The sequence below is a fragment of the Arachis duranensis genome, chromosome 3 (assembly GCF_000817695.3).
Source record: "Arachis duranensis cultivar V14167 chromosome 3, aradu.V14167.gnm2.J7QH, whole genome shotgun sequence".
Lineage (NCBI taxonomy): Eukaryota > Viridiplantae > Streptophyta > Magnoliopsida > Fabales > Fabaceae > Arachis > Arachis duranensis.
The window spans coordinates 42,025,876-42,049,691 of record NC_029774.3 but is presented as its reverse complement, the minus strand read 5'-3'; the positions used below and the strand labels follow the sequence as shown (position 1 = coordinate 42,049,691).

General features: G+C 32.7%; 4 protein-coding genes across 4 annotated transcripts; all 4 read left to right on the top strand.

The window, feature by feature from the left end:
* Nucleotides 1-85: 85 nt before the first annotated feature.
* On the top strand, nucleotides 86-5,075 carry LOC107478872 (probable Ufm1-specific protease; the record flags this gene model as incomplete). Its single annotated transcript, XM_016099024.3, has 12 exons — nucleotides 86-434; nucleotides 906-1,171; nucleotides 1,356-1,443; nucleotides 1,548-1,723; nucleotides 2,399-2,489; nucleotides 2,693-2,815; nucleotides 2,977-3,024; nucleotides 3,098-3,174; nucleotides 3,434-3,522; nucleotides 3,815-3,926; nucleotides 4,185-4,287; nucleotides 4,467-5,075. Coding segments are annotated over 12 exons (1,752 nt in total), but the record flags the coding sequence as incomplete, so codon positions are not given.
* A 622-nt stretch (nucleotides 5,076-5,697) lies between these two features.
* Nucleotides 5,698-11,072, top strand: LOC107478871 (probable UDP-N-acetylglucosamine--peptide N-acetylglucosaminyltransferase SPINDLY). The gene is made up of 11 exons (XM_016099023.3): nucleotides 5,698-6,066; nucleotides 7,206-7,422; nucleotides 7,759-7,851; nucleotides 7,925-8,026; nucleotides 8,101-8,268; nucleotides 8,403-8,491; nucleotides 8,983-9,104; nucleotides 9,217-9,398; nucleotides 9,623-9,907; nucleotides 10,091-10,238; nucleotides 10,429-11,072. Exons 1-11 carry the CDS (start codon nucleotides 5,816-5,818, stop codon nucleotides 10,800-10,802), a joined length of 2,031 nt encoding a protein of 676 aa, XP_015954509.1. The 5' UTR covers nucleotides 5,698-5,815; the 3' UTR covers nucleotides 10,803-11,072.
* A 347-nt stretch (nucleotides 11,073-11,419) lies between these two features.
* On the top strand, nucleotides 11,420-15,207 carry LOC107478874 (CBBY-like protein). The gene is made up of 8 exons (XM_016099026.3): nucleotides 11,420-11,811; nucleotides 12,108-12,178; nucleotides 12,310-12,468; nucleotides 13,004-13,070; nucleotides 13,380-13,475; nucleotides 13,626-13,672; nucleotides 14,054-14,134; nucleotides 14,864-15,207. The coding sequence occupies exons 1-8, from the start codon at nucleotides 11,476-11,478 to the stop codon at nucleotides 14,985-14,987; spliced, it is 981 nt and encodes a 326-aa protein (XP_015954512.1). The 5' UTR covers nucleotides 11,420-11,475; the 3' UTR covers nucleotides 14,988-15,207.
* Nucleotides 15,208-16,557: 1,350 nt separating this feature from the next.
* On the top strand, nucleotides 16,558-21,003 carry LOC107478870 (DNA-(apurinic or apyrimidinic site) endonuclease). Its single transcript, XM_016099022.3, has 9 exons — nucleotides 16,558-16,890; nucleotides 17,430-17,522; nucleotides 17,792-17,936; nucleotides 18,381-18,582; nucleotides 19,143-19,221; nucleotides 19,625-19,686; nucleotides 20,026-20,112; nucleotides 20,266-20,369; nucleotides 20,654-21,003. Exons 1-9 carry the CDS (start codon nucleotides 16,663-16,665, stop codon nucleotides 20,731-20,733), a joined length of 1,080 nt encoding a protein of 359 aa, XP_015954508.1. The 5' UTR covers nucleotides 16,558-16,662; the 3' UTR covers nucleotides 20,734-21,003.
* The last annotated feature ends 2,813 nt before the right edge of the window (nucleotides 21,004-23,816 follow it).

Genomic DNA, 23,816 nt, shown 5'->3' with positions numbered 1-23,816 from the left:
TCTCTCTCTCTCTCTCTCTCTCTCTCAATTTCAAATCTTAAATTCACTTCAACTTTTTCTCTGTCTCGCGTTTTGGAATTCGTAAACAGTGGAGCTTCGGACATTGATTCCTAAAGGCTTTGAAGTAATTGGAGCGCTTGCTTACGGAGCCGACGCCGACGCTCAAGCGGCAGTTTATGCTGCTCGCAGACTGAGGAAGCTTCTATACGGTGAAGAGGAAGGGGATAATCGACCGGTGATCGGAGCTGTCGCCGCCGGTTCCGGCGAGCTGAAATTTTTCGTGTCGGAGAGTGGAAAATCGAATAGCCTCGAAGAGGTTGATTCAGTTGTTGAAGAAGAACATTCGGAGAAGTATGTGTGGGAGAATGGTTGCTTGGTTCGTTGTGAGCTTCCGATCAAGTTGCCAGTATATTATCCTCTCAAGAATACGAGTGGTTAGTTTTATTCAATTTTTTGTTTCTTCTAATCTCTAAGTGTTCGTTTGGATTGGTGTTAATTTTGCTTTGCATGTTCTGCTGGGGTTGCATTTTGAAATTAACTTCAATCAATTTATTGTTTTTGCATTGTCATTGGAAATTGGGGTTTGTGAGCTAGTACCGTTAATTGATAATACTTTGATGATGGAAGTTATAGAGCACAGGACTTATGAGATACAATGAAAACTTTAGCTCCAAGTAACTTAATTTGAGTTGCAAGATGCCTTACAACTAAGAACATATGTGTGCGTCCACATGTACGCGAGTAATAGAGAAATGTGAGCGGGGAAGAGTAGTGGATTATTTTGATTAGGTAAAGTCAGTTTTGATATAAAGGAAGAAATTGGGTATGTCTTAGTAGTGTGGCATTCCTAAGTTTTCTATATGATAGATGCATGCTTAACTAGTTTCTAAATGCAAATTTCTCAGATGTTGAGAAAGCATTTGTGAGGGCAATTGAGGCTGTTGTTGCTAAGTTAAGAGATTCACAGGCTGTGTACATGTTAGAGGCATTAAACAAGACCTCTATGGATCTACCTGCACCCATTGTAATTCGTGGTGGGCATTTAGACTTTCGTGCAGACCTCTCCAACATCTGGCCTTTGGCTGAGGGTGGTGATAATTTTGATGTGAACTCTCTACCGTGTTCATACTTTTCTGTCATCAGTAAAGGATCGTCAGGATTTTCTGTGGAGGTAAAATTGTTGTTTATGATATTCTTCATTTTAATTGTTTAATTGCTGCTGATGTTATATGATAATATTTGTGATTTATTTTTAGTGGTTATTTATTTTTTTTGGCCTGCTACCATGAATCATGCGCATTGTGAATTATGAAATGACTTCAATCATCCATTTTGTGATATTTTCTTCTTCTTAGAATGCAGATACCATCCAAGTTAGTGTTCTCTTTAACAGCTTAGGGCCATCATCAGCGTCTGCTGTGCCTGTTGCAGAGTACATTCCAGGTCAGGAATCAGGAGTTAGGGTCAAATTGATGTCCTATATCCTATATGTTAGCATGATTTTTTTTTCAGTATTTTTTTAACTGAAGTTGAATTATTATCTTCAGCCCAGGATGAAGCCAGGCTCCTTGTTGTGGATATTAAACTAGATGTACTCTGCTATGCTTCTAAGAAGCTCCCCTTGAGGCATGCAGTTTCAAGATTAATCATCCCTGGTTTAGCTGATCAGTTAAATGCATTGCAGAATTCAATGTTGCCTAACCTTTTGGGACAACACCCTCAGGTGAGGCAATGCATTCATATAGGCAGCTTGGTTTTTCATTCCACCTTGAGTCTAAACATTTCGCAAGAACATATTCCTATGGTTAATGGATGTAGAGGTACATATTCATTTTTCTGTCCTGTATGATGCACCAGGATTATGTGTAATTGTGCTTGTCTGACTTTTTCATAAGATTTCATTAGAAATTGGTTTTATTGTTTTGGAATGGTTTATGAGCTCTAAATAAGGTCATGACAATGATTAATGGGTTACTGGATTCTCATTTATTTATGAGTGATGATTCCCCACCCAGTGGGATAAGGTTTTGTTATTGTTGTTGTTTGTATGAGTGATGACAGCATTAGTAATTTCATATTTGGATATATATGTATCAGTGCTAAGAGATACCAATGTGTCTGAAATTTCCCAACAGATATTATGTTATAGTAGATCAAGATATGATTAAAAAAATCAGATCTTCTTCTGCAAATGCTTGTCTGTGCTAGTGGGATATTTCAGATGCAATTTATGAAAGAATATTGATTTTACTTTTGTGGATAATATGTCAACATAATTTCTGTTTTTCTTTTTATAGTTATCTATTTTGCTAATTTTTATACTTCAAAATTTTATTTTCACGTGTATTTAATACATACTTTTCCTTTTTATTGACTAATAAGTTTTTTGAATTGTCAGATAAAACCTTATCACTTCAGTCCTCCTCATGTTCTGCATCCAATTACTGTTTTCTATGAACTGAGTTTCGGGGAGACAGAAATGAAGCAAGGTATGCTTCTGTAATGTGAAATGGATAGGATATTTCTTTTAACATTTACCTGTCTCTTTTAGAAAATACTATCACAAGGCTATTTTGCCTGCTGTTGTTAAGTTTCATAGAAGAATTTACGTATTCTATCTCCAGACTTTTCCTGTTCATCGTTATGATCTTATCATGCATCTCTGTTATATGAAATATTTTGCTCTCTGCAGTTGAAGTTAGGAGATCCTTACACACAAGGTTGGGATTACCTTTTGATCGACCCCTTCTGAGAATCGCTAACGCCTTGGATTTTTCAAAATTGAAAAATGGTGGTCTTGGCTCTCAACAAAAGGGTAATAAGTAGATCTAATTTATTTATTTATTTTTTAATGCTTTATAGGTACTGAGAATTATGATTGCATCTGCATTTCCATTGTTTATTTTTTAGTAATAACTCCGATACTTTCCTCTGTTTTATGCCTTCAGTTACTTAATATTCTTTTCGTAATATTAGGTTCAACTTTACTCAGGGATGTACACATTGGGATTCCAAACAGTGGGGGTAAGTGCTATTTTGCTCTGTGTCTCAATGTAATTTTTCTCTGACTCATCTGAAAATGTTATGGTTTATGCAGTTTCTGGGGGAAGTGTTTCTCTTGTTCAAGGTTCCTATGAATACTTTCATTATCTTCAGGATGGTTTTAATGATTCGGTAATTTCCATCTTTCTGCTCCCCAATGGTTTTGAAATTACATGTCTTCTTTTTCATGTTGGCCTTTATTGCAATGACATAAACAAATACACTCCATTTGTAATTACTGAGTCACTGGTTTTAAATTATCAGACAAAGATAATTTGGTTTTATGCAGTTGCAAATCACATCTTGAAATTGAATATAATTAAAGCAAAATGGCTCTTAACTCTATTTCTTTGTAGTATCACAAATTAAATCGCTTACTTTGATTTTATAGGGATGGGGTTGTGCTTATCGCTCTCTCCAGACTATCATTTCATGGTTCAGACTCCAAAACTACTCATCTATAGAGGTTCCTTCTCATAGGTATTTTCAGTTTGCCTCATCTTAAGGATGGATTTTGTTACTAGGGGATAGGTCATTTCATTTTAATATTTCTTAGAAGTAATTTAATCTTAGCTTATTTCCGTATTTTCTCTTCAGGTTTAAAATTATACTGCACTTTATTTTTTTCGGTTTGATGTAGTAGTAAATATATATCATTGAAGAGGTTTATAAATCCACTAATCCAGCCAAAATTCATTCATATCGCATAAAAATCTTGGCATGTCATACTTGTGCGAATGATTCAGACTGACAAAAATGCAACCTTTCTCAGAGAAATACAGCAGTCACTTGTGGAGATTGGTGATAAAGATCCTTCTTTCGTTGGGACACGTGATTGGATTGGTGCCATTGAGTTGAGCTTTGTTTTGGACAAACTTCTTGGCGTAAGTATTCTCCTTATTACAGTATTTGTTAACATTAACCTTTAGGTTAATTAAATGCTAATTGATTAAACGTTAACCTTTGGTTTTTCTGTTCCAACTGGACAACATATGCTGAGCCCTATGCAAAGAAGGCTATCTAGATACTTGATCTAATCTGAACAGAGTGCAAACCTTTTTTTTGTTTCCTCTTTCTAAATCACCTATTTGAGTTCTAGATAAATGATTTGACTTGACTGGGTTGTTTTCTTTCTGAAATAGGTCACATGCAAAGTGATCAACGTTAGATCCGGAGCTGAGCTTCCAGAAAAATGTCGAGAGCTAGCATTGCACTTTGAGACCCAAGGAACACCAATTATGATTGGTTAGTCAATAATATACTTTTATACTGCCATCTGTCATTCATCTACAACATTTCCCAAAATGATTGGCTTAAATTCCAAAGTATATATTTTCAGTTGCATATTAGCTTCAATGATTTGTCTTTTGCTCTCTGATATTTTCAGAATGAGTTGCTCTTAACCCTCTGGCATCTAAATGCAGGTGGTGGTGTACTTGCATATACACTCTTGGGAGTGGATTACAATGAAGCAAGTGGAGATTGTGCGTTTTTAATACTCGATCCACACTATACAGGCACAGATGATCTGAAAAAGATCGTTAATGGTGGATGGTGTGGGTGGAAGAAAGCTGTCGATAGCAAAGGAAAGAATTTCTTCTTGCATGATAAGTTTTATAATCTCCTTCTACCACAGAGGCCCAACATGGTTTGATAGGATCATTTTCATGGAGGGTAACAGTTCCTAGTTTGTACCAATTTTTTTGCAATGGAATGGTAGTTTTTCATGGTTGGAATTTGATAGTTCAATTAATTAGTTGACTCACTTTTGGGTTGGTGTTTGTAACTGGCATTCTGCGACTGAAGTCTATTATATAGGATTTACCGCTGTTATCTATTTGAGTTACTTGGACAAGTAAATGATGCGAGCAAAGGGTATTCCAAGATAATTAGAGTATTATTTTATCATTTTATTAACTTTTTTACTTTAGAGGAATTTGATCCTCCAACTATAATAGTTATAATAGTTAATTTTTGTAATAATGATTCTTTTAAAGTTTTGTAGTTTAATATATTAGTGCTTTGACTGCTTTCGATAAGAATTAAATTGACTAATAAAAAAGGGTTACTGTGAAAATTTCTAACCAGCTGAGGGTTTTGACTATGGAAATATTAGTTTATAGTATAAAGGTTGTTTTTAGGTTATATTTATTGTTCCTTTTTATTTTTATCAAACATTAAATTATTTAATACTTTAAAAGATCAAAGATATTTTGTCAAATATTTTTGTGTTAGAAATTGATCTGTTAAAAATAAAAATTAGCAGGAATCAATTTGGATTATTATTATTATTATTATTATTATTATTATATAAGTGTGGTGTTCAGTAATAAAGATTTAGAATAATAAGTAGAGAATGGATATTATAATGTTTATCTTAATAATATTATTTTTTTAAATCTTATAAATGTATTAACCTACAACGTAATAAAATTATGTGTGAATTAAAATTATTAAAAATAAGATTAACATTTTCATTTTATGCAGGGAAAATGCAAGTTAGTTTGTTCCTTATATATATTTTTTAAGTCAAAATAATTTTTTTCATATAAAAAATATGAGCTAAACCATATTTATTATTATTTACAAAACTGTTTTTGTTTGGTTAAAATTTGGTGAGAAAATAAGGATAATGAAGTAGGAAATATCTTTCTCCCAAAAGTTCATTAGCAACGAAAAAGGTAAAACCGAAGAAAACGCGAAACCTAACAGAAAGAAGAGAAGACCGTGGTCGTTGTCAACAGAAAGTAGAGAAAAGAGTTCTGAGTGAAGCATGAAAATGGCGGAACAAATCGAAGCAAAGGTCGCAGCAGCACCACCACCACCAACAACAACAACGGAAGCTGCAGAGATTCCTTCTAGCTCCAATTCCAAGGGTCTTAACCCTACCAAGCTCGTTGTTCTCGCTGACCTCAACGATCCTCCTGAAGCCGCCGACGACGACGACCCCCTCCCTCTCCCCCTCCACCATAATCTCCCTCCTCCTCCACCGCCACCACCGCTTCCGCCGCCTCCAATCACCAGGTTTCCTTTCTTCTTCAATTTCTGTTACTTAAGTGTCATGTTTCTTGTGGCTTTCCCAGTCTACCGAACGAAACAGATAATCTTCGAATTCTTTGTAATTAATTTAAAACTAGCTGTTTCTTCGGAGTATGTAGGGTTTTCCGTTTTCTTCATTCCGTTGTAGCGTTGAGTTGTTTGTTTCTGAGCTTGTAGTGTGGGGGAACCGGAGCTCTCAGTTATGACTTCTGAGTTATGAGTGCCACTTAGCAAGGTTGTCAAATTCGCAGGTCTAAGTAAACTTGTGGAGCTCACCTAAACTCGACTCATAGACTGGCTCGAGTTTAACTGCTATTCTTCTTAACAAAGAATATATATAATACATAAGATATATATATATAATAGGAGTTATAATAAGTACTTTAGTAGATTCAAATCATCAATAATTATGCAATAAGTACTTATAATTAAGCATTATAGGACTCTAAGCCCCAACATAGAACACATACAAATACAATCAATGCATCACATAGTAGATAACATAAATGAAATACGACAATCAACAATTAAACAATCAAGATCGACCTGCAATATTAATTCCATTGTCTATCGGTTGGAGGCAGAGTAAATGAGATGAGTGGAAGTGTGGGTGGAAACGGTGCAGAGAAGAGTGGGTATGAGTCAATGAGTGAGTAGTGAAGGTTAGGGTGGTTCTGATTTAGTGTTTTTTCTTAAGGCGAAACGGCACCGTTTTTGACCTAAAACAGGGCAAAATTTAAACTTGCAAACTTGTTCCTAGACTGGTGAGTTTGAGTGAGTCTATTCAAGTGAAGCCAAGTCAACTCGATTCTACTACCTAAAAACTGTATGAGTTTACGAGTTAACTCGCGAGTTTGACAATAACGTAGGGAATTGGCTAACAAGTGAAAGTGCCCTAAGGCACTTTGTTACAGGTATTAAAAGAGTAACTTGTGATGTTTTTAATGCATTTAATAAATTGTAAATATAAAAGACTAAATTATATTATGAAAATTTCCCCCATTCAGAAGTTAGAACAGAAGAAGCAATGGAACCTAGTGCTGCAAAATGGAAAAACACATCCTTTTTAGTAATGCTAAATGTGTTTCTGTCATATGTCGTGATTTTTTGTAATGAATCTCTAGGTTGGCAAATGATGAAAACAGCCAAGACAAGAGTTTGTTGTCCAAAGAAAATGATACAGTTGAAGGTGAAGGTAAAAAGTTGAACAAATTGGGGAAATCTCGCTCCAGACTTAGCAAGACAGATTCTTCTCTTGACTGTGGAGCTGATGCAGATGGTGATCAACATGTTCAGGGGGCTACTTCCTCTCGGGAGGAAAAAGTTAGCAGCATGAAAACTGTGAGTTTGCTTTGGAATAGTAAAAAATTATCACCTCTTCATGTAAATTATCCTGCTTCTAAAATCACAAATTGATTTTCATTTGCACGAGGAAAACGCCTTTATATATTGGCTTTGTTAGTTACTTATCCTTGCTGCTGATAAGTTCTCTCTCTCTCTCTCTCTCTCTCTGGGAGTAAAGTTGAAGGCTGATACCCAAAACTGTAGTCTTTACATAGTAGCTTTAAATAGTAGCACTTTATTACTTTATTGATAAAAATGTTATGGTGTTTATTCTTATCGTTCTTGTTGATTTTGTTTCATTACTTAGAAACCATACCATATTCACGCTTGTAGGGCTTGGTTCATGTTGCAAGAAAGATGCCCAAGAATGCTCATGCTCATTTTATTCTTGGCTTGATGTACCAAAGATTAAGCCAACCTCAAAAGGTAGTGCCTTAAGATTCATCCTTTATAATTTGACACATAGTTTTTTCTCGTTGGGTTATTAAAATTTCTTCAGGCTATATTAGCTTATGAGAAGGCTGCCGAGATCTTACTCAAGCCTGAGGCTGAGATTGACAGGCCAGAGTTGCTTTCGTTAGTTCAGATTCATCACGCACAGGTAGAGTAATCTTAATTTGATAAATTAATGATTCAAATCTTTCTGTCCATTGACATGATTTATAATCCTTATAGTGCCTGATACTAGAAAGTTCATCAGAAAATAGTTCAGATAAAGAACTTGAACCTCATGAACTTGAAGAAGTTCTCTCTAAACTCAAAGAGTCAATGCAGTCAGATATCAGACAGGCAGCTTTATGGAATACACTAGGTTTTATTCTTCTTAAGAGTGGCCGTGTGCAGGTATGAATACCTTGTTTTCTATCTAAATGTTTTAATATTCTCTAGGCACATATGATATTTCAGTTTCATCTTCAGTACCTCTTAACCTGATACCACTAACTCTGCTCTATGCATAAACCATTGCGCTGGTGTAGAGTGCTATCACAGTTTTGTCATCATTGTTGGCCATTGCACCGGAGAACTATGATTGCTTGGGGAACCTTGGGATAGCTTATCTTCAAAGGTTAGTTTGAATGGTAATTAGCTCTTCTTCTTCAATCCTGAATCGATGTATTCTGATAGTGTCACTTTCCGGGGGGGAAAAAAAAAAGAAGCTTTATTTACTCTTATATGCGGAGGGGCTGATTCTAGGTTTTAAACCTTATTTGTTACTTTTCGAAAAAACAAAAAAGAAGCTTTTATTTACTCTTATATGCGGAGGGGCTTATTCTAGGTTTTAAACCTTATTTGTTTTTGAATGAGTAGTTTTAAGTGAGAAAATTTAGAAGAGGGAACTGCCACATCTTGACATCTATGCACTAGTGGCTGTTGCTTTCCTAATTGAGATCTTTTGTTGTGTTCTGGTGACACTCCAACATGCTTTTATCTTGAATATTGCATTGAATTATTTGGAAGTTAACAATACTTTTGTTACTTTAGTTGACAAATGGTTTACAAGTTTCTAATCCTTTCATATGTTATCTAAATACTGTCAATATCTATTTTGTTTTCCAGTGGGAATTTGGAATTATCTGCAAAATGTTTCCAGGAGCTCATCCTGAAGGATCAAAACCACCCTGCAGCTTTAGTAAATTATTCTTCCCTACTTTTGTGTAAACATGCTTCAGTCGTAGCAGGTAGTCTCTTCTGTGCACTAATTTTTGTGGATTTTGCACTGTTTTGCCATTTATGATCAAGTGGTTGAAGAAATTTATTTCTTACTGTTATTAATCGCAAAAAACTTTGTAGGTGCTGGTGCCAGTGCTGCTGAAGATGCTTTGGCAGATCGTGCTATGGCTATTCATGTTGCTAAGGAATGTTTGTTATCTGCAATTAAAGCGGATGGCAAATCAGCCCATATATGGGCAAATCTTGCAACTGCATTTTCTCTTAGTGGTGATCATCGAACATCCAGCAAGTGCTTGGAGAAGGTGCTAATGGTTCCTTGCTACAGTCATATATAGAATATAGTTGAGTCTATTCATTGGTTTTCTGGTCCTTGTTCTTAGGCTCTTAGCTAGTCTGTTTTCTCATAAAATGTCTGTTCCAGTTTGGCTTGTGTCAATGTCAATTTCCGCCTTATTATGTTTTGATGATAAACTTTTTGGGAAATTTTGCTAATTTTTCCATACTTTCGGTTGTCATTGCTTTGTAGGCAGCAAAACTGGAACCCAATTGCATGTCTACTCGATATGCTGTTGCTATCCATCGAATAAAGGAGGCAGAAAGATCTCAAGATCCTAGTGAACTGCTTTCATGCGCTGGAAACGAGATGGCTTCTATAATAAGGGATGGTGATTCATCACTGGTTGAGCTTCCAATAGCATGGGCTGGGCTTGCCTTGGTTCACAAATCTCAGCATGAGATAGCAGCCTCATATGATAGTGAACATCATGAGTTGATGGAAGTTGAAGAGCGCACTGTTAGCAGTTTAAAGCAGGTAGTTTATTGCTTTATTTTAGTTTCCGAATTCCATTTCCAGGATGAGGTGCAGTTGTCACACAGGAGATGATGTTTGCAAAGATTACTCAAAATGTCATAATAATTCAATGTCTTTATATGTTTTGATGGATATAATATATTTTTCTTACATTATGTTGGGGTGTCATGCTTTTCCAACCAGGCTATAGCAGAAGATCCAGATGACCCTGTGCAGTGGATTCAACTTGGCCTCCATAGTCTTTGCGCTCGGCAATTCAAAACATCACAGAAGTACCTCAAAGCTGCTGTTGCCTGTGACAAGGACTGCAGCTATGCTTGGTCTAACCTAGGTATTCTCTCTCACTCTCTTACCAGAAATTTTTGCATCTAGATAGAATGACATACCAAAAAGTGACGCCAACGAATAAAAGGAAATAGAGGGAGCTCTTTATACCTTTTGGTGTAGCCAACTGTCTCTTTCCATCAAAGAACTATTATCCTTTTATCATTTGTTCTTATTGGTCAAACTTCCATGTATAGGTGTTTCCCTTCAACTATCAGAGGAACGGTTACATGCTGAAGAAGTATATAAGAAAGCTTTGTCTTTAGCAACTACCGAACAAGCACATGCGATATTATCCAACTTGGGGATTCTCTACCGCTATCAAAGACAATATCAACGAGCTAAGGCTATGTTTTCAAAGTCACTTGAACTTCAACCTGGATATGCCCCTGCATTCAACAACCTGGGTCTTGTGTTTGTAGCTGAGAGTCTTTTGGAAGAAGCCAAGTATTGTTTTGAAAAAGCCCTTCAATCAGACCCTTTGCTTGATGCAGCCAAGTCCAACTTGGTTAAGGTGATTTCCATGTCAAACTTGTGTAGAGACCTCTCTTCATGCCACGTTAAAGAATGATATGTACCATTTGAGGAAAAAAAATGAGCAATTGAGTATAGTGTGCTTCTTGCTCACCCCCAAGTATGTAATTATATATAGTCACTTAATTGAGTGCAATAATTGGCGCAAAGCAACTTAGGATGGTCAAAAAAGGGGAAAAGAAAGATACGACAGAAAACATATCATTTCTCATCATTATGAGCTCAAATGTTAAGCCTTGAGAGGAGAAATATTGAGTTTGTAATTGTATTATTTATAAATTGAATGGATCGTGAGCCTTAATGTAAATAGTAGAGTTAATATTTATCGAATTTTTAAAATTAGTAGTTAAGGAAAAGGGTTTTTTTTTTGGGTAATTGAAAGATGCTGGTGGATAGTTAGGGTGATGTATAAAAGCTATGGATGTTGAATAAATGGGCCTGAAATATGAGACTTACAATGATAACTTTTATGTCCAACTCTTGTTTCATCCTTCAAAGCTTCAACAAATTTGTTGGATTCCACGTGGAGATTGCTCAGATGCCCAAGCCTAATCTTGCTGACATGCCACCAAAACCAAAACCTGTGTTCCAAGTTTGAACCTTTGACACTTTAACGGCCCCACCATTACCAATTTACAACCATATAACTTCTAACCAATTTTTGAGGATGTTATGCAATTGCAAGCACAATAATTGAAGAAGTTGCAACAATGGCAGCACTAACCACCATAATCTCTACCTCCCCCTCTTCTTCACTCTTAACAAAAACACAACATAGCCTCCTCAAACACAACAAAGACCATGATCATGTTCCTGTTCCTGTTCCATCATCATCCTTCATGGGCACCCCAACAACAATTTCCCTTAAGTCAACAAGACCAAGAACAGTGGGAATTGTTAGTGTTTCTTCTTTTAGAGTGAGCTGTTCAGCTGCTTCTTCTTCTTCCACTGTTGTTCCCTCTGCTCTTCTCTTTGACTGTGATGGAGTTCTTGTTGACACTGAGAAAGATGGCCACCGCATTTCTTTCAATGAAACCTTCGAAGAGGTATTTATATTGCTTTGCACTACTTCGAATATTTTATCTTTCTAGCTTGGAATACATTTATAAATATTTTGAATGCTATATCCACATTAAAAATAAGCTACCAAATCAATCACTATACAGATACATGTGTTATTTCACACATTTTTAAGGTGTATTTTATATTCTAACATGTATTCTATACAGATGACTGATTTGGTGATTGATTTTTTCTGTAACCGTAGCATGATTGTAAATATTTTTAAGAATGTGAGAACTTCAACAAATAACGATGGTGCCTTATTGATTGGGCAATGCAGAAAGAGCTAGGTGTGACCTGGGATGTGGACTTGTATGGAGAACTGCTCAAAATTGGAGGTGGAAAAGAAAGGTACATATATATTTTTCTTTCCCCCTCAATTCAAAATTTTATTGGAAAGCATGCCATTGTCATTGTTGAATTCCTTATTTGATTGAATATGGAACTATGCCACTGATGATGTAGCTCTCTTTTAATGTTAGGATGACAGCATACTTTAATAAGACAGGTTGGCCGGCGAATGCCCCGACAGGCGAACAAGAAAGAAAAGATTTCATAGCTTCACTCCACAAGCGAAAGACGGAGCTATTCATGGCTCTCATTGAGAAAAAGCTGTTGCCTCTTCGTCCAGGTGTTGCAAAGTTGGTTACTATCTGTTCTTTTTATCTTATTTACCAAACCCTGGTTTCTGTTTTAGATATAAAAAGTTAACAACTTTCTTAGTCTCTACTAAACAGCTTAATTATCTGGTTAATTTGTTTCTTAGCATGGTGTCTAAGTGGTTATAGGAGTTCATATTTGTTGCTCCTATTCTGCATATAAAACTATATTATGAGACATGGTTTTAGATTTGATCTTACCTCATGCTTTATATTTATATTGCAAGATTGGAAGTGTATGGTTTATGGTGTTAGGATAAGCTTTTGAAACTTTAAAAAAACAAAAAAGAAGGTATATTCAATATAAACCGTAAATTCTGAATCGAAAGAAAATATCTGCTTGTTCTAGTAAAACACAGAAAACAGATTTTTTTTTTTCCCCAGATTATGCTTATATATATAAGCCAACTCAAACTTAAGAAGTGCCTGTATTTTTCTTTGAAATAATACCATTATCAAGATACACTAAATATGTGTGCCTTTTCTTATTATATGTGTCTTCTTATCAAACATGTAGGCTTATTGATCAGGCTTTAAGCCAAGGAGTTAATGTAGCAGTGTGCAGCACTTCTAATGAGAAGGCGGTAAGCATAATCAGTTACACAATTCCTTAAATAATTTTCTTTTGTCTCGATTGAACTATCGGAATCTCGGTTCATAAGATATAGATATATAGATTCAGTTCTTAATAGAAGTAGCCTTGTTGTTTTGTAATGACATTGCTGTATAATTGTAGCAATGCATCTAATTTGTGCTATACAATTGGATTTGAATTATGATGTATGTCATTTTCTTATGGTTCAATCTATACCTTTTGATTCCGTTAATGCATGATATACCAAGTTCAACATAGTAATCTCATCCAATAGACCTAAACTTTGAGTTGCTTTTAGGTCTCTGCAATAGTATCATTCTTGCTAGGGCCTGAGAGAGCAGAAAAGATAAAGATATTTGCTGGAGATGTTGTTCCCCGGAAAAAGCCAGATCCGGTAAGACATTTTTATCCTTCTAATGTTAATTTGCTGGATTTCGATGTCACGGCATAACTCGAGAAATTATGCATTCATTCATTATAAGTGATTGAATGTACTACATGGCAAGATCTTTCAGCTAATTGCATTTCACTCTTCCTATAACAGGCAATCTATCTCTTAGCCGCTAGCACTCTCGGCGTTGAACCTTCAAGGTACCTCACAATGCTTAGGTTATAAATTTAGGGTAAAATTGTTGTTCATATAAGATGTCATAACATTGTGATGTTCTTGGCTAGGTTCTATACATTAGTTTGAACTGTTAGGACGCGTCGTTTGTCTTTAGAGATCAACAAGCACTGAAGTGTGTCTTACACTGCAACTTCAGTGCTTGTTGATCTCCTATGAAGAATTTTAGGATTCTATCATTACTCCTTTTTAATAATTTGCAAATAGTCCTTCTTTGTCTTTCGATTTACCGACACGTCACGTGTCTTACTCTCTTACACAACAACTTCGTTGCTTGTAATCACTCATTTGTTTTATTTTCATTGGTATCTCACATTTGAATATGAAATGCCATTTGTTTTCCACAGATGTGTTGTGGTTGAGGACAGTGCCATAGGCCTAGCAGCTGCAAAAGGAGCAGGGATGAAGTGTATAATAACAAAGAGCGGGTAAAATTTTCTCTAATGACAATGGAAAAAACTACTTTATGTTCTTCAAAATTTCTACTTGTTTGATAGAAATGTTGGATATCATGAAAGTTTCTATTTCAATGAGAGCATATACTAAAATGCATTTATTTCTTTATTCTACAACTTTCATATCCAATTGAATTTTTCTTTTATATGGTTGTTTAATTAGTTGATATGAAAAGTAGTTATTTCTGTTAATAAAGTATTGTTTTAGTCCCTAACATTTGGTTTAAGCCATAATTTCATCTCTAACATTACCTATTCTTATCTCAAGTGTCTTATTTCGCCCTATTTTAACTTCTGCTCAATTTTTTTTCTTTCAAGAATACTCTTTAAACCGTAATATTGTTAGTGGTAATAACGGTGGTTGTAGTGATTTGAAAGTGAAAGTGGTAGAAGAATAAGAAAAACAAGATAACAATAGAGGGAAAATGGTATTTTGGGAAGAAGAAAGTTTTAATTTTAACCAGAGGACAAAAATGTAATGAAATAAAAGGTTTGGGACAAAAATACTACATTTTAAACGTTAAGTACAAAATTGAGATTCAACTAGAACATTAAAGACTAAAATAGTACTTTACTCTATTTTTCTTTTTTGCTAATGTAATATTACATTTATATGATTGACTTTCTGGTTAAAACTTTTTAACACTAATAATGCTGCATTATCTTAGTTTTCCACTAACTCTCTCTCTCTCTAAATTGTAGCTATACAAAAGATGAAGATTTCTTAAATGCAGATGCTGTGTTTGACTTCATTGGTGATCCTCCTGAGGAGAGATTTGATTTAGCATTCTGTGGAAGCCTCCTTGAGAAGCAATATGTGAGCTAGCAAGCTAACAAACTATTATTTTAGTTCATGCTCTTAGGATTTTGTTCAACTCTACTTTGCTTATGTGTATCAGTGCCCAATTTCTTTTTTTTTTTTTTTCATGTTTTCATTCCTACCTTTTCAAATCAATGATGAAAAGATCACCATTTGGTTGTATAAAGAAGCTTTAACCATAAGAGAAATGTTATTTTAATATCTAAATTCATGTCTATTTTGTTAACTTTGATTGACATTCTTATTTCCACCCTTGGATTTGATTTGGTGTCCATAAACATGTTACTTTTTGCAAGTTCAAAAATTGTAACTCTAACATCAAAGAAGATTCACTCTTGATAAGTTAAATATTATTCTCAAAAGAAATTATGTTATTTGATCCATATAGTAGATTTTATTAGCAAAGACAATTTATTATTAATGATAAAAGAAAATAAATAAAAGATCTCAAAGAGTTTAACTAACATGTGCTCTAAGAAAATATAATAAATTTGTGCTCTAAGAAAATATAATAAATTTATAATTAATGAAAAATTCTAAATGTTTTTATTTAATTAATATAAAATAAATGCATTAAAAATATAATTTTTTATATTTTTAATAAATTTTTTTGTTATAATCTTAACATGTATTTTTTTTATCCAAATTAATCTCTAAGGTTTTTAAAATATGCAAAATAGTCCAGAAGATTTGTTTTCCTTGGACAATTCGGTCTTCTCCGTTATTCACTAACGGTGAAATGGTGGAACAAAGAAAGGAAACAACCTACAAAGTGTGTAAAAAGTAAAATTACAAGGGCCAATAAGAAGCTACTATTGGATAGTGATGATGAAATACATTTAATACATGGTTAAAAATATACAGAGAAAAAGAGAAATAAGTTATTGGTGAATGAATTATAACTCAAATGACATAATTTTTTTATATTTACATAAAAATTTAAATGTTTGCGAACTGAAAAGTTAAGAATCGATTTGTCATTTTCTCAAATATATATTATAATTATTCATTTTAATTGTGCATACTCATAAAATACGAATTAAATATGTTCTAAACATATAAACAAAAAATTCTTCACATACTCAGAAAATACATTTTTTTCTTTCTACTTTTTAGAATTTCAAATATAAGGATTTTTTTAAAATGATTATATTTTAGTTAGAATCTAAATATAAATTAATTTTGATATAATTAATTATATAAGTTTTTCCAAACATTATTCACGTAATTAATGTAAAAAATAATTATTTTTACTCATCTGATGTTATCTAGATACATGTGTGAAAATTAAATTCTATAATAATAATAATAAGGTGAATTATAAGGTACAGATGTATGTTTACAAATATTTCCTTTATTAGGATGAAAGAGAAATTAATAAAGGTAGGATCACATTTTGAATAATAATAAAATAATAAAAAATAACTATAAAAGAAATTTATATTCTCTCCTTATATCATCCCAATCTGTATAGTAGAGTGTCCTAATAATAATAAAAGGAAAAGAGTGGGAAAAAGTTTTTAAACATAAATAAAATAATGAACCTAAAAATCAGCACCATTTGTTAGTAGTTTACCTTGTTACACTCAGAACTGAGAACAAAACACTGTGAACTGAAAAAGAGTGTTTGATTTCAAATCGATGAACGAAGAAGAGTAGAAGAAAGAACGAAGTGAAGAAGATGAAACGTTTCTTCCAGGTTATCAACAAAGACTCCGATGGTTCATGCAAGAAGCCCAAAGAGGAAGGAAATTACGATAATGCCACTGACACTGACACTCAGAAGAAAAAGGAGCCATTGAAGTTCGTTACTTGGAACGCCAACAGCTTCTACCTCCGCGTCAAGAACAACTTCCCTGAGCTATGCAAATTCGTCACTTCCTTTGATCCTGACGTAATTGCAATTCAGGTCCCAAATACTCTTTTAACTTTTGTTTTCATTGTTTTTCTTGTTGAATCTGTGTGGAGAGGATCATGGATTAGGTTATTGTGTTGGTTTTTCAGCTCTTCATGAGAATGCCTATGACGTGTTTGTTTTATTGTTTTTAAGAAAAATGCAGTTTTTATTTTTTCAATTGAAAGCTACATATAAAAGAAATTAGGGTGTATAGCTAAATCCTTAAAAATTGAAAGATACAATTTTTATTTATTATTAGTCTTTTTCTTTGAAGATAGAAAGTGTAGTTTCTGAGAAATGCTATATTATCAATGTTTTTTCCTCCTAACTTAAGCATATGAACCCTTGTCTTATAAATAACTTGTTTCTGTGGAAGGCAAATAATTGAAGGGGTTTCACATAAGCATGAAAGTGATTCTGCTTTAGTTGTAAATTGTCTCCATGACTTGTTCTGTTTTGTTGGGACTTGGGGAACATTCTTATGATTTTATAGTAAACTTGATGGTAAGAAATTAAGAATATTGAGTATTCTAACATCAGATTTTCGATAGGAAGTGCGGATGCCTGCCGCTGGATCTAAGGGCACACCCAAAAATCAGGGAGAACTTAAGGATGATACAACCGCGTCCAGGGAAGAGAAGGCGGTACTTTTCTGTCATGTTATTTTGAGTCTCAGTATGCATTAGATTTCATGTATAACTTACGAGTTATGAGCCAATCCTTAGCACTATATATCTTTGACCTGCTGGCTTACTCGAGTTATTCTTAGTAGAGCCACAAGTCTGAGGATTTGATAATAAAAATGATGATTCAAACAGGGTTTGACAATTTTTGTCTAGTGGAACTTTTTCATTATCTGAATGGGACTATAAGATTTTCATTTGTTATCTGACTTTGATAAAAAATGATGCAGGCATTGATGCGTGCACTTTCAGCTCCACCTTTTGGGAACTATCGTGTTTGGTGGTCTCTGGCAGATTCAAAGTATGCAGGGACAGCACTATTTGTGAAAAAATGCTTCAAACCAAAAAATGTCTTTTTCAATCTTGATAAAATAGGTATAATGACGTTAATTTTCTATCCTGCGTTGAATTGCTCATCCTTATGATCAATTTTCAAAGAATTACTTTACCATAATATTATTATTACTACTTTCTTTTCTGAACGAAACAGAAAGAAAGAAATGAATTGAGAATCTAGAATTCTACTAAGGGTGAAGTGGGTACGAGTACGAATGCGGGAGGGGGTTTGAAGATTTCAAGAATTACTGTTTAAAAAAATTTCCTTCCTCAGTTTCAAAATATAATTATCATGTCATTTTGAAATGCCTTTAATTGTTAGGAACTTGTCATATATCATTCAAACTTCCACTTTAGTGTTTTAATGAATTTTAGATGTTCTAAACGACAATTGGGATAGTGAGTTTTACTGGAACATATTTTCATTGCATAATATTCAATAAGTTTTCTTTAATGCTTATGGAAAACTTTTTTTGCTGCCAGCTTCAAAGCATGAACCAGATGGCAGAGTAATCTTGGTTGAATTCGAAACCCTTCGGTTGTTGAATACATATGTTCCAAATAATGGGTGGAAAGAGGAACCAAACTCATTTCAAAGGAGAAGAAAATGGGACAAAAGGATTCTAGAATTTGTTACACAAAATTCAGACAAGCCTTTGATATGGTGTGGGGATCTAAATGTGAGGTAGCTAATCTCCATTTTCCTTTTGTCTCTGGCAGTATGAGATTAATAAATTCCAATCTCTTTGTTTGGTGGCATACTTTTCATTCTTGTCGTTGTAGCTATGAAACAAGTTCAGCTCTGTTAGAATCCATGCCATGAAGAAAACTGAAATTCAAATAGTTTGAGAGGATAACTAATATTGATATTTTCTTTTCATTTGGTGCATCTATATGCATTATATGAACTTAATTCATTTAGGTTACACTTTTCCTGTGATTAACTTTTTAAATATTGTTTTCACACCAAAAAAAAAAAAAAAACACTTAAATATAGTTTTACCTAACCTCAAACATCTTCCTCCCTATATTCATCTTGCATATCCTGAATTCTAGTAACTCTTATCGATGAATAATTTGGCCATTTCTATGTTACTATCTTACACCAGAGAATTATTTTGAGTGTTGCATGTCGTTTTTCAAAGAGTTTGATATATCATCCATATTTTTAATAATTCATCTATACTTTCATACTTTCAAACGAAGAGATTATATGTAAACCTCTCATAAATTCATTGTTGGCAGCCATGAAGAGATTGATGTGAGTCATCCAGAGTTTTTCAGTGCAGCGAAACAAAACGGCTATGTTCCTCCAAATAAAGAGGTCTAATCACTTTACTCTGAAGTTCCCTTTATTGACTAATCTCTTTCGACTTTGAAGATTTATCTCCTAAAATCTTGATATCTTAGTCTGGATTTGGGATGATTTATATTCTAAGTTAGGTTGCCCTCTCACACAATTCATATGGTATAGGCTTAATTGGTAAATAATGTATAAACTTTTGCCACATTTTCCTAAAGTTTAACTTAATTATGAATAGTGGGTGTAAAAGATATTGAACTTGTTAAGGACCCGTTCATATAAGCTCTGGTACAGTGTTAAGCATAAGTTTCCTTGAAGCTTAAAGTTCGTTTTCCTTAAAGCGCCCCCAAATAGTGCAGTATAGTTCTCCATAATTTATATCTTAATTAAAATCCTGATGATTTGGCTTTTATCTTTTATGCAGGATTGGGGGCAGCCTGGCTTTACTTTATCTGAAAGAAGACGATTTGGTAACATCTTAAAAGAGTGAGTGACTTCACTGTTCTTTTTCGTCGTTGTGTTCTTGTTTGCTATATCAGCACGGAAAATCCCATACCTCCCCTTGAACTTATCAACTTATCATTTGCTCATTGGATACTCTCAAGATTTGTTATATTTCATACCTGAATCAATCATAAGCTAGATTGTTAGGATCTAATTAGTAATATGGTTATTGTGCAGTTGTAAGAAATTTTCATAATAGAATTGCTAATTTAAGATAGTAGATTTCAGACTCAGGATTGCTTTTTTTTTTTTTTGTAACCCGTCTCCTACAGTCCGTTAACCACTATATCAATTCAATAACTAAGAGTTTCATGCCTTCAGGGGACAGCTGGTAGATGCCTACAGATTTCTGCACAAGGACAAGGACATGGAACGAGGTTTCTCATGGTCCGGAAACCCAATAGGAAAGTAAGAAATTGAATCTATCTTGAGCTATATATCATTGCCGTTGATTCTCAGCATTATTGCTGGTTAAATGTGATGTTGAGCCAATGCACTTGAGTAACGTGAAGCACACTTTAGCTTTGGCCTGTTAGTCCTTACGATTGTTTTTCTTTGAAGGTATCGTGGAAAACGGATGCGAATAGACTATTTCCTAGTTTCAGAAAAACTCAAAGACAGGATCGTTGCATGCGAAATGCATGGACATGGAATAGAGTTACAAGGTAAGCTTTTCATTCATGGAATTGACACTCCTTTTTGGCTGCATATTTGTCTAAACACTCCTCTTCATTCATGAAGGGAAGTATGATTTGTATGGTTAAGGATATGTAATTATACTTAACTTTTGTTTCAGGGGCTAGATTATAAAATTTTATTTAGTATAAGGATATGATTACAAATTTATGAACTATAAAGGCCTAATTGAAAATTGAGTGTTACTGCACCTTACAAGTTTTACTTTTACTTCTTTCCATCTATACCTGACATTACTTTTTTATCTATGCAGGCTTTTATGGAAGTGATCACTGCCCTGTTACATTGGAGCTCTCTCCAAGTTCCAACTCTCAAAATGAGAATCCAGAATGACAATTTCTTTGCTTCTTATTGGACAAAACCACTGCCTTTCAATTTTTCTTTCTTCTCTCCATATTCAAATATTGAATATTTTGTTAATTAGGAAGTCATTGTAAACTTTGTGTCTATTCATGGAAAAGCTTAATGTTATGGTATTGATTAGGTGCTTTATTAAGCTTTATCATGGTCTATTTGTTGATAACTACCCACATTAAGTGAAACACTAACTTCTAACAATGCTATTGCCACAAATGGCATTCACTTTATTAAGTAATTGGGGTCATCAATTTGGCCTTCTATATCAAAATTAATTTATTCGGTATGTGATGGTAGGCTACAAGTACATGTGCTAAACGAATTTTCTTATGTACTAATCACTTTCATTAGATGCTTTTGTATTTCCTTGTACTTTTTATGAATCATAATACCATATATATAGTGTAATTACATAGTTTAGTTTATTTGTAAGAGTAAATTTTATCTACAAACGGAGAGAAACATTTATGTTAAATTGAAGAAAAATTAACAAAAACATTTATGTTGGTGTTGAAAAACATATTAGTAGAAGGATTGGAGGAAGACAAACACTAGCATCAAAGACATATGGACAAAGACTAGAGGATATATACAAGTTCTAAATTATATGATATGTTGTTTAGAGCTTCCAAAATCCATAAGAGGAGAGCACTTCTACTTATGATGATTTGGGCTCTTAAGAAAAGTTTGTTCACTTTGTTACCGAATCAAAACAAAATTATATGGAATAATAGTGGATTAATAGTCAAATTCGTTCTTGAAAGATCATTTATTTTTTAAATTAGTTTTTAAATAAATTTTCAACAAGTGATCCCACAAATCAATTTTTTAATTATTGAGTTCTACCATATAAATTAAACAATAATAAAAATTATAATTTTAAAAAATTTAAAAGATTTAAATTTTAAAATAACTACTATATTATTTAATGAGATTTAAAATATTAAATTTTAAATATATAATCAACAATAATTTGATAAACTCGTTTAAATAAAAAAATTTCACTATAAAAAATTACAATTTAAAATCAAAAAATATTTCAAATTTAATATTATGAAAAAATATAAAAAAATTATATAAGGACTAATTTGATTAATTTTAAAATTTTAGAGATGAAAATGAATTACGTTTGGACTTTCAGGGACTATTTTAATTATAAATAACTTTTTTACATATCAAATGACACATGGCGTGCTAAATGTCACTGACCTGACACTTCATCATACCATGTGGCACTTAACTTGACACATCATTATCTAACTAACGGAAAGATCAATTTGACTTAAGTTTTATCTTTCAAGAATTAATATGTCTAAAAAAATCATTTGAAGATTAATTTAAAATTTGAGTGATCGTTTAGGAATGAATTTGGCTATTAACCCGAATAATATTATGTGAAAATTATATGGAAGTACATATATATACATATTTTAATATAACATTGTAATTTTAAGTATTTTTTAAAATTTTGGAAAGTACATAATTTGGAAGGTCTGATTTATACCTCAAATTTTTTAATTTTTTTAACACAAATCAGACTATCCGATTTCTATTTCTTTAATTAAATAGTTACACATTTAAAAATAACATCTCAACAATCTACATTTCGAAAAAACAATATTATCACTTCAATATCAAAAACAAAAATTCCACAAATGAATGGTGAATTGGTGATGTCACTGTTATGTACCATAAAAAATAATTGGATTCGATCGTATAAAAAGATTAAGAAAAAAAGAAAACGAAAAAACAGAATTGGATTCGATTTACATGTCACAGCCTTCTCAACTGAACTATACTAGTTAATGGCTTAAACTAATGCCAGCAAATTAAAATGAAATCACTCAAATCAGTGAAAGTCAAGCACCTTGGGGAAAAAGTCAAAAGTTAAATAAAGAAACAATACAGCTTAATCTTTTAAAAGATGTTAATAATATAAGTTAAAAGCAACCAGAAAGGAACCAAGAATCAATAATTACATTTTTATCTACCAAATACCTTACAAATACTTAGTCCAGGTTTGGATAATTAAAAAAAAAAACTATTTTAAGAAAGTTATTGTTTTTGGGTGATTTTAGATGTATAATTTAAGAGGTTAGATTTACTAAACAAAGTTGTTTTCAAGCAAAAATCTAAAAAAAAAATACTGTTTTTAACAATCTAAAAACCACATATTAAATTAAAATTACTTTTCAGCTAAATTATCTAAATATAAATTTATTTTTAAATATTATATAAATAAGTGATTATATAAAAAAGTTTTATATAAATAAGTGATTATATAAAAAAGTTTTATATAAATAAGTGATTATATAAAAAAGTTTTATATAAATAAGTGATTATTGAAATAAATATAATTTTTTGACTTACCGAAACATACCCTTAGAAAGAGAAAGGAGAAACTAAAAAGCTTTGTACAGAAAAATGTTATTAGTGTTTACTTGTTTTTGGATTATATAATATAATAAACATTTTCTAGGATCTCTTTATAAAAATTGTTGTGAAAGAAATTAGTAGATATATTTTGAATGTGCCTAAAAATCCAGAGTTGCACTTAGGCTTTATTTGCAAGTGTAATTTCTTGTCCCTACAATTTTTTTTTTCTGATTTATCTTCTCAATGAAGATGAACATTGATTAGGTATGAGATGTAATTATAATATGTTATTTACTTATTTTACTTATTTTTTTTAACACTTAAGGAGACTCAAACCCAAAAAGAAAAACAACTAAACAGAAATAATTTTAGAGTACGTTACACTCCTAAAATCAGCAGAAAATATAAAAAAAAAATCTGTAACATGCAATTTCCTGCAACTTATCTTCACATATAAGCATTTCAACATTCTTGTATAATATTAAAATTAGCTTGTGAATTTTTTAACTTAATATATCAGCACTTTTTATTCTTGATATTGAGTTAATAGTAGTATTTTTTTAAATTATAGATTATTAATTTTTAATGTAAAATTATTTAAGTTGGAGTGCAGAAATTAAGTCTTCTAATTTTTAAAAGGTATAGAAATTAGATGTTTTTATTTCTGTTTTAAAAAAAATAAA

What these genes read in the sequence shown, in the direction of transcription:
- LOC107478871 (XM_016099023.3), top strand. Translation starts at nt 5,816, where the DNA reads ATGAAAATGGCGGAACAAATCGAAGCAAAGGTCGCAGCAGCACCACCA. An exon ending in TTAAGAGTGGCCGTGTGCAG is followed by an intron (nt 8,269 to 8,402) that starts GTATGAATACCT and finishes GCGCTGGTGTAG; the next exon opens with AGTGCTATCACAGTTTTGTC. An exon ending in CTGTTAGCAGTTTAAAGCAG is followed by an intron (nt 9,908 to 10,090) that starts GTAGTTTATTGC and finishes TTTTCCAACCAG; the next exon opens with GCTATAGCAGAAGATCCAGA.
- LOC107478874 (XM_016099026.3), top strand. Translation starts at nt 11,476, where the DNA reads ATGGCAGCACTAACCACCATAATCTCTACCTCCCCCTCTTCTTCACTC. An exon ending in CCCGGAAAAAGCCAGATCCG is followed by an intron (nt 13,476 to 13,625) that starts GTAAGACATTTT and finishes TTCCTATAACAG; the next exon opens with GCAATCTATCTCTTAGCCGC. An exon ending in TGTATAATAACAAAGAGCGG is followed by an intron (nt 14,135 to 14,863) that starts GTAAAATTTTCT and finishes TCTAAATTGTAG; the next exon opens with CTATACAAAAGATGAAGATT.
- LOC107478870 (XM_016099022.3), top strand. Translation starts at nt 16,663, where the DNA reads ATGAAACGTTTCTTCCAGGTTATCAACAAAGACTCCGATGGTTCATGC. An exon ending in TTTCAATCTTGATAAAATAG is followed by an intron (nt 17,937 to 18,380) that starts GTATAATGACGT and finishes TTTTGCTGCCAG; the next exon opens with CTTCAAAGCATGAACCAGAT. An exon ending in ACATGGAATAGAGTTACAAG is followed by an intron (nt 20,370 to 20,653) that starts GTAAGCTTTTCA and finishes TTATCTATGCAG; the next exon opens with GCTTTTATGGAAGTGATCAC.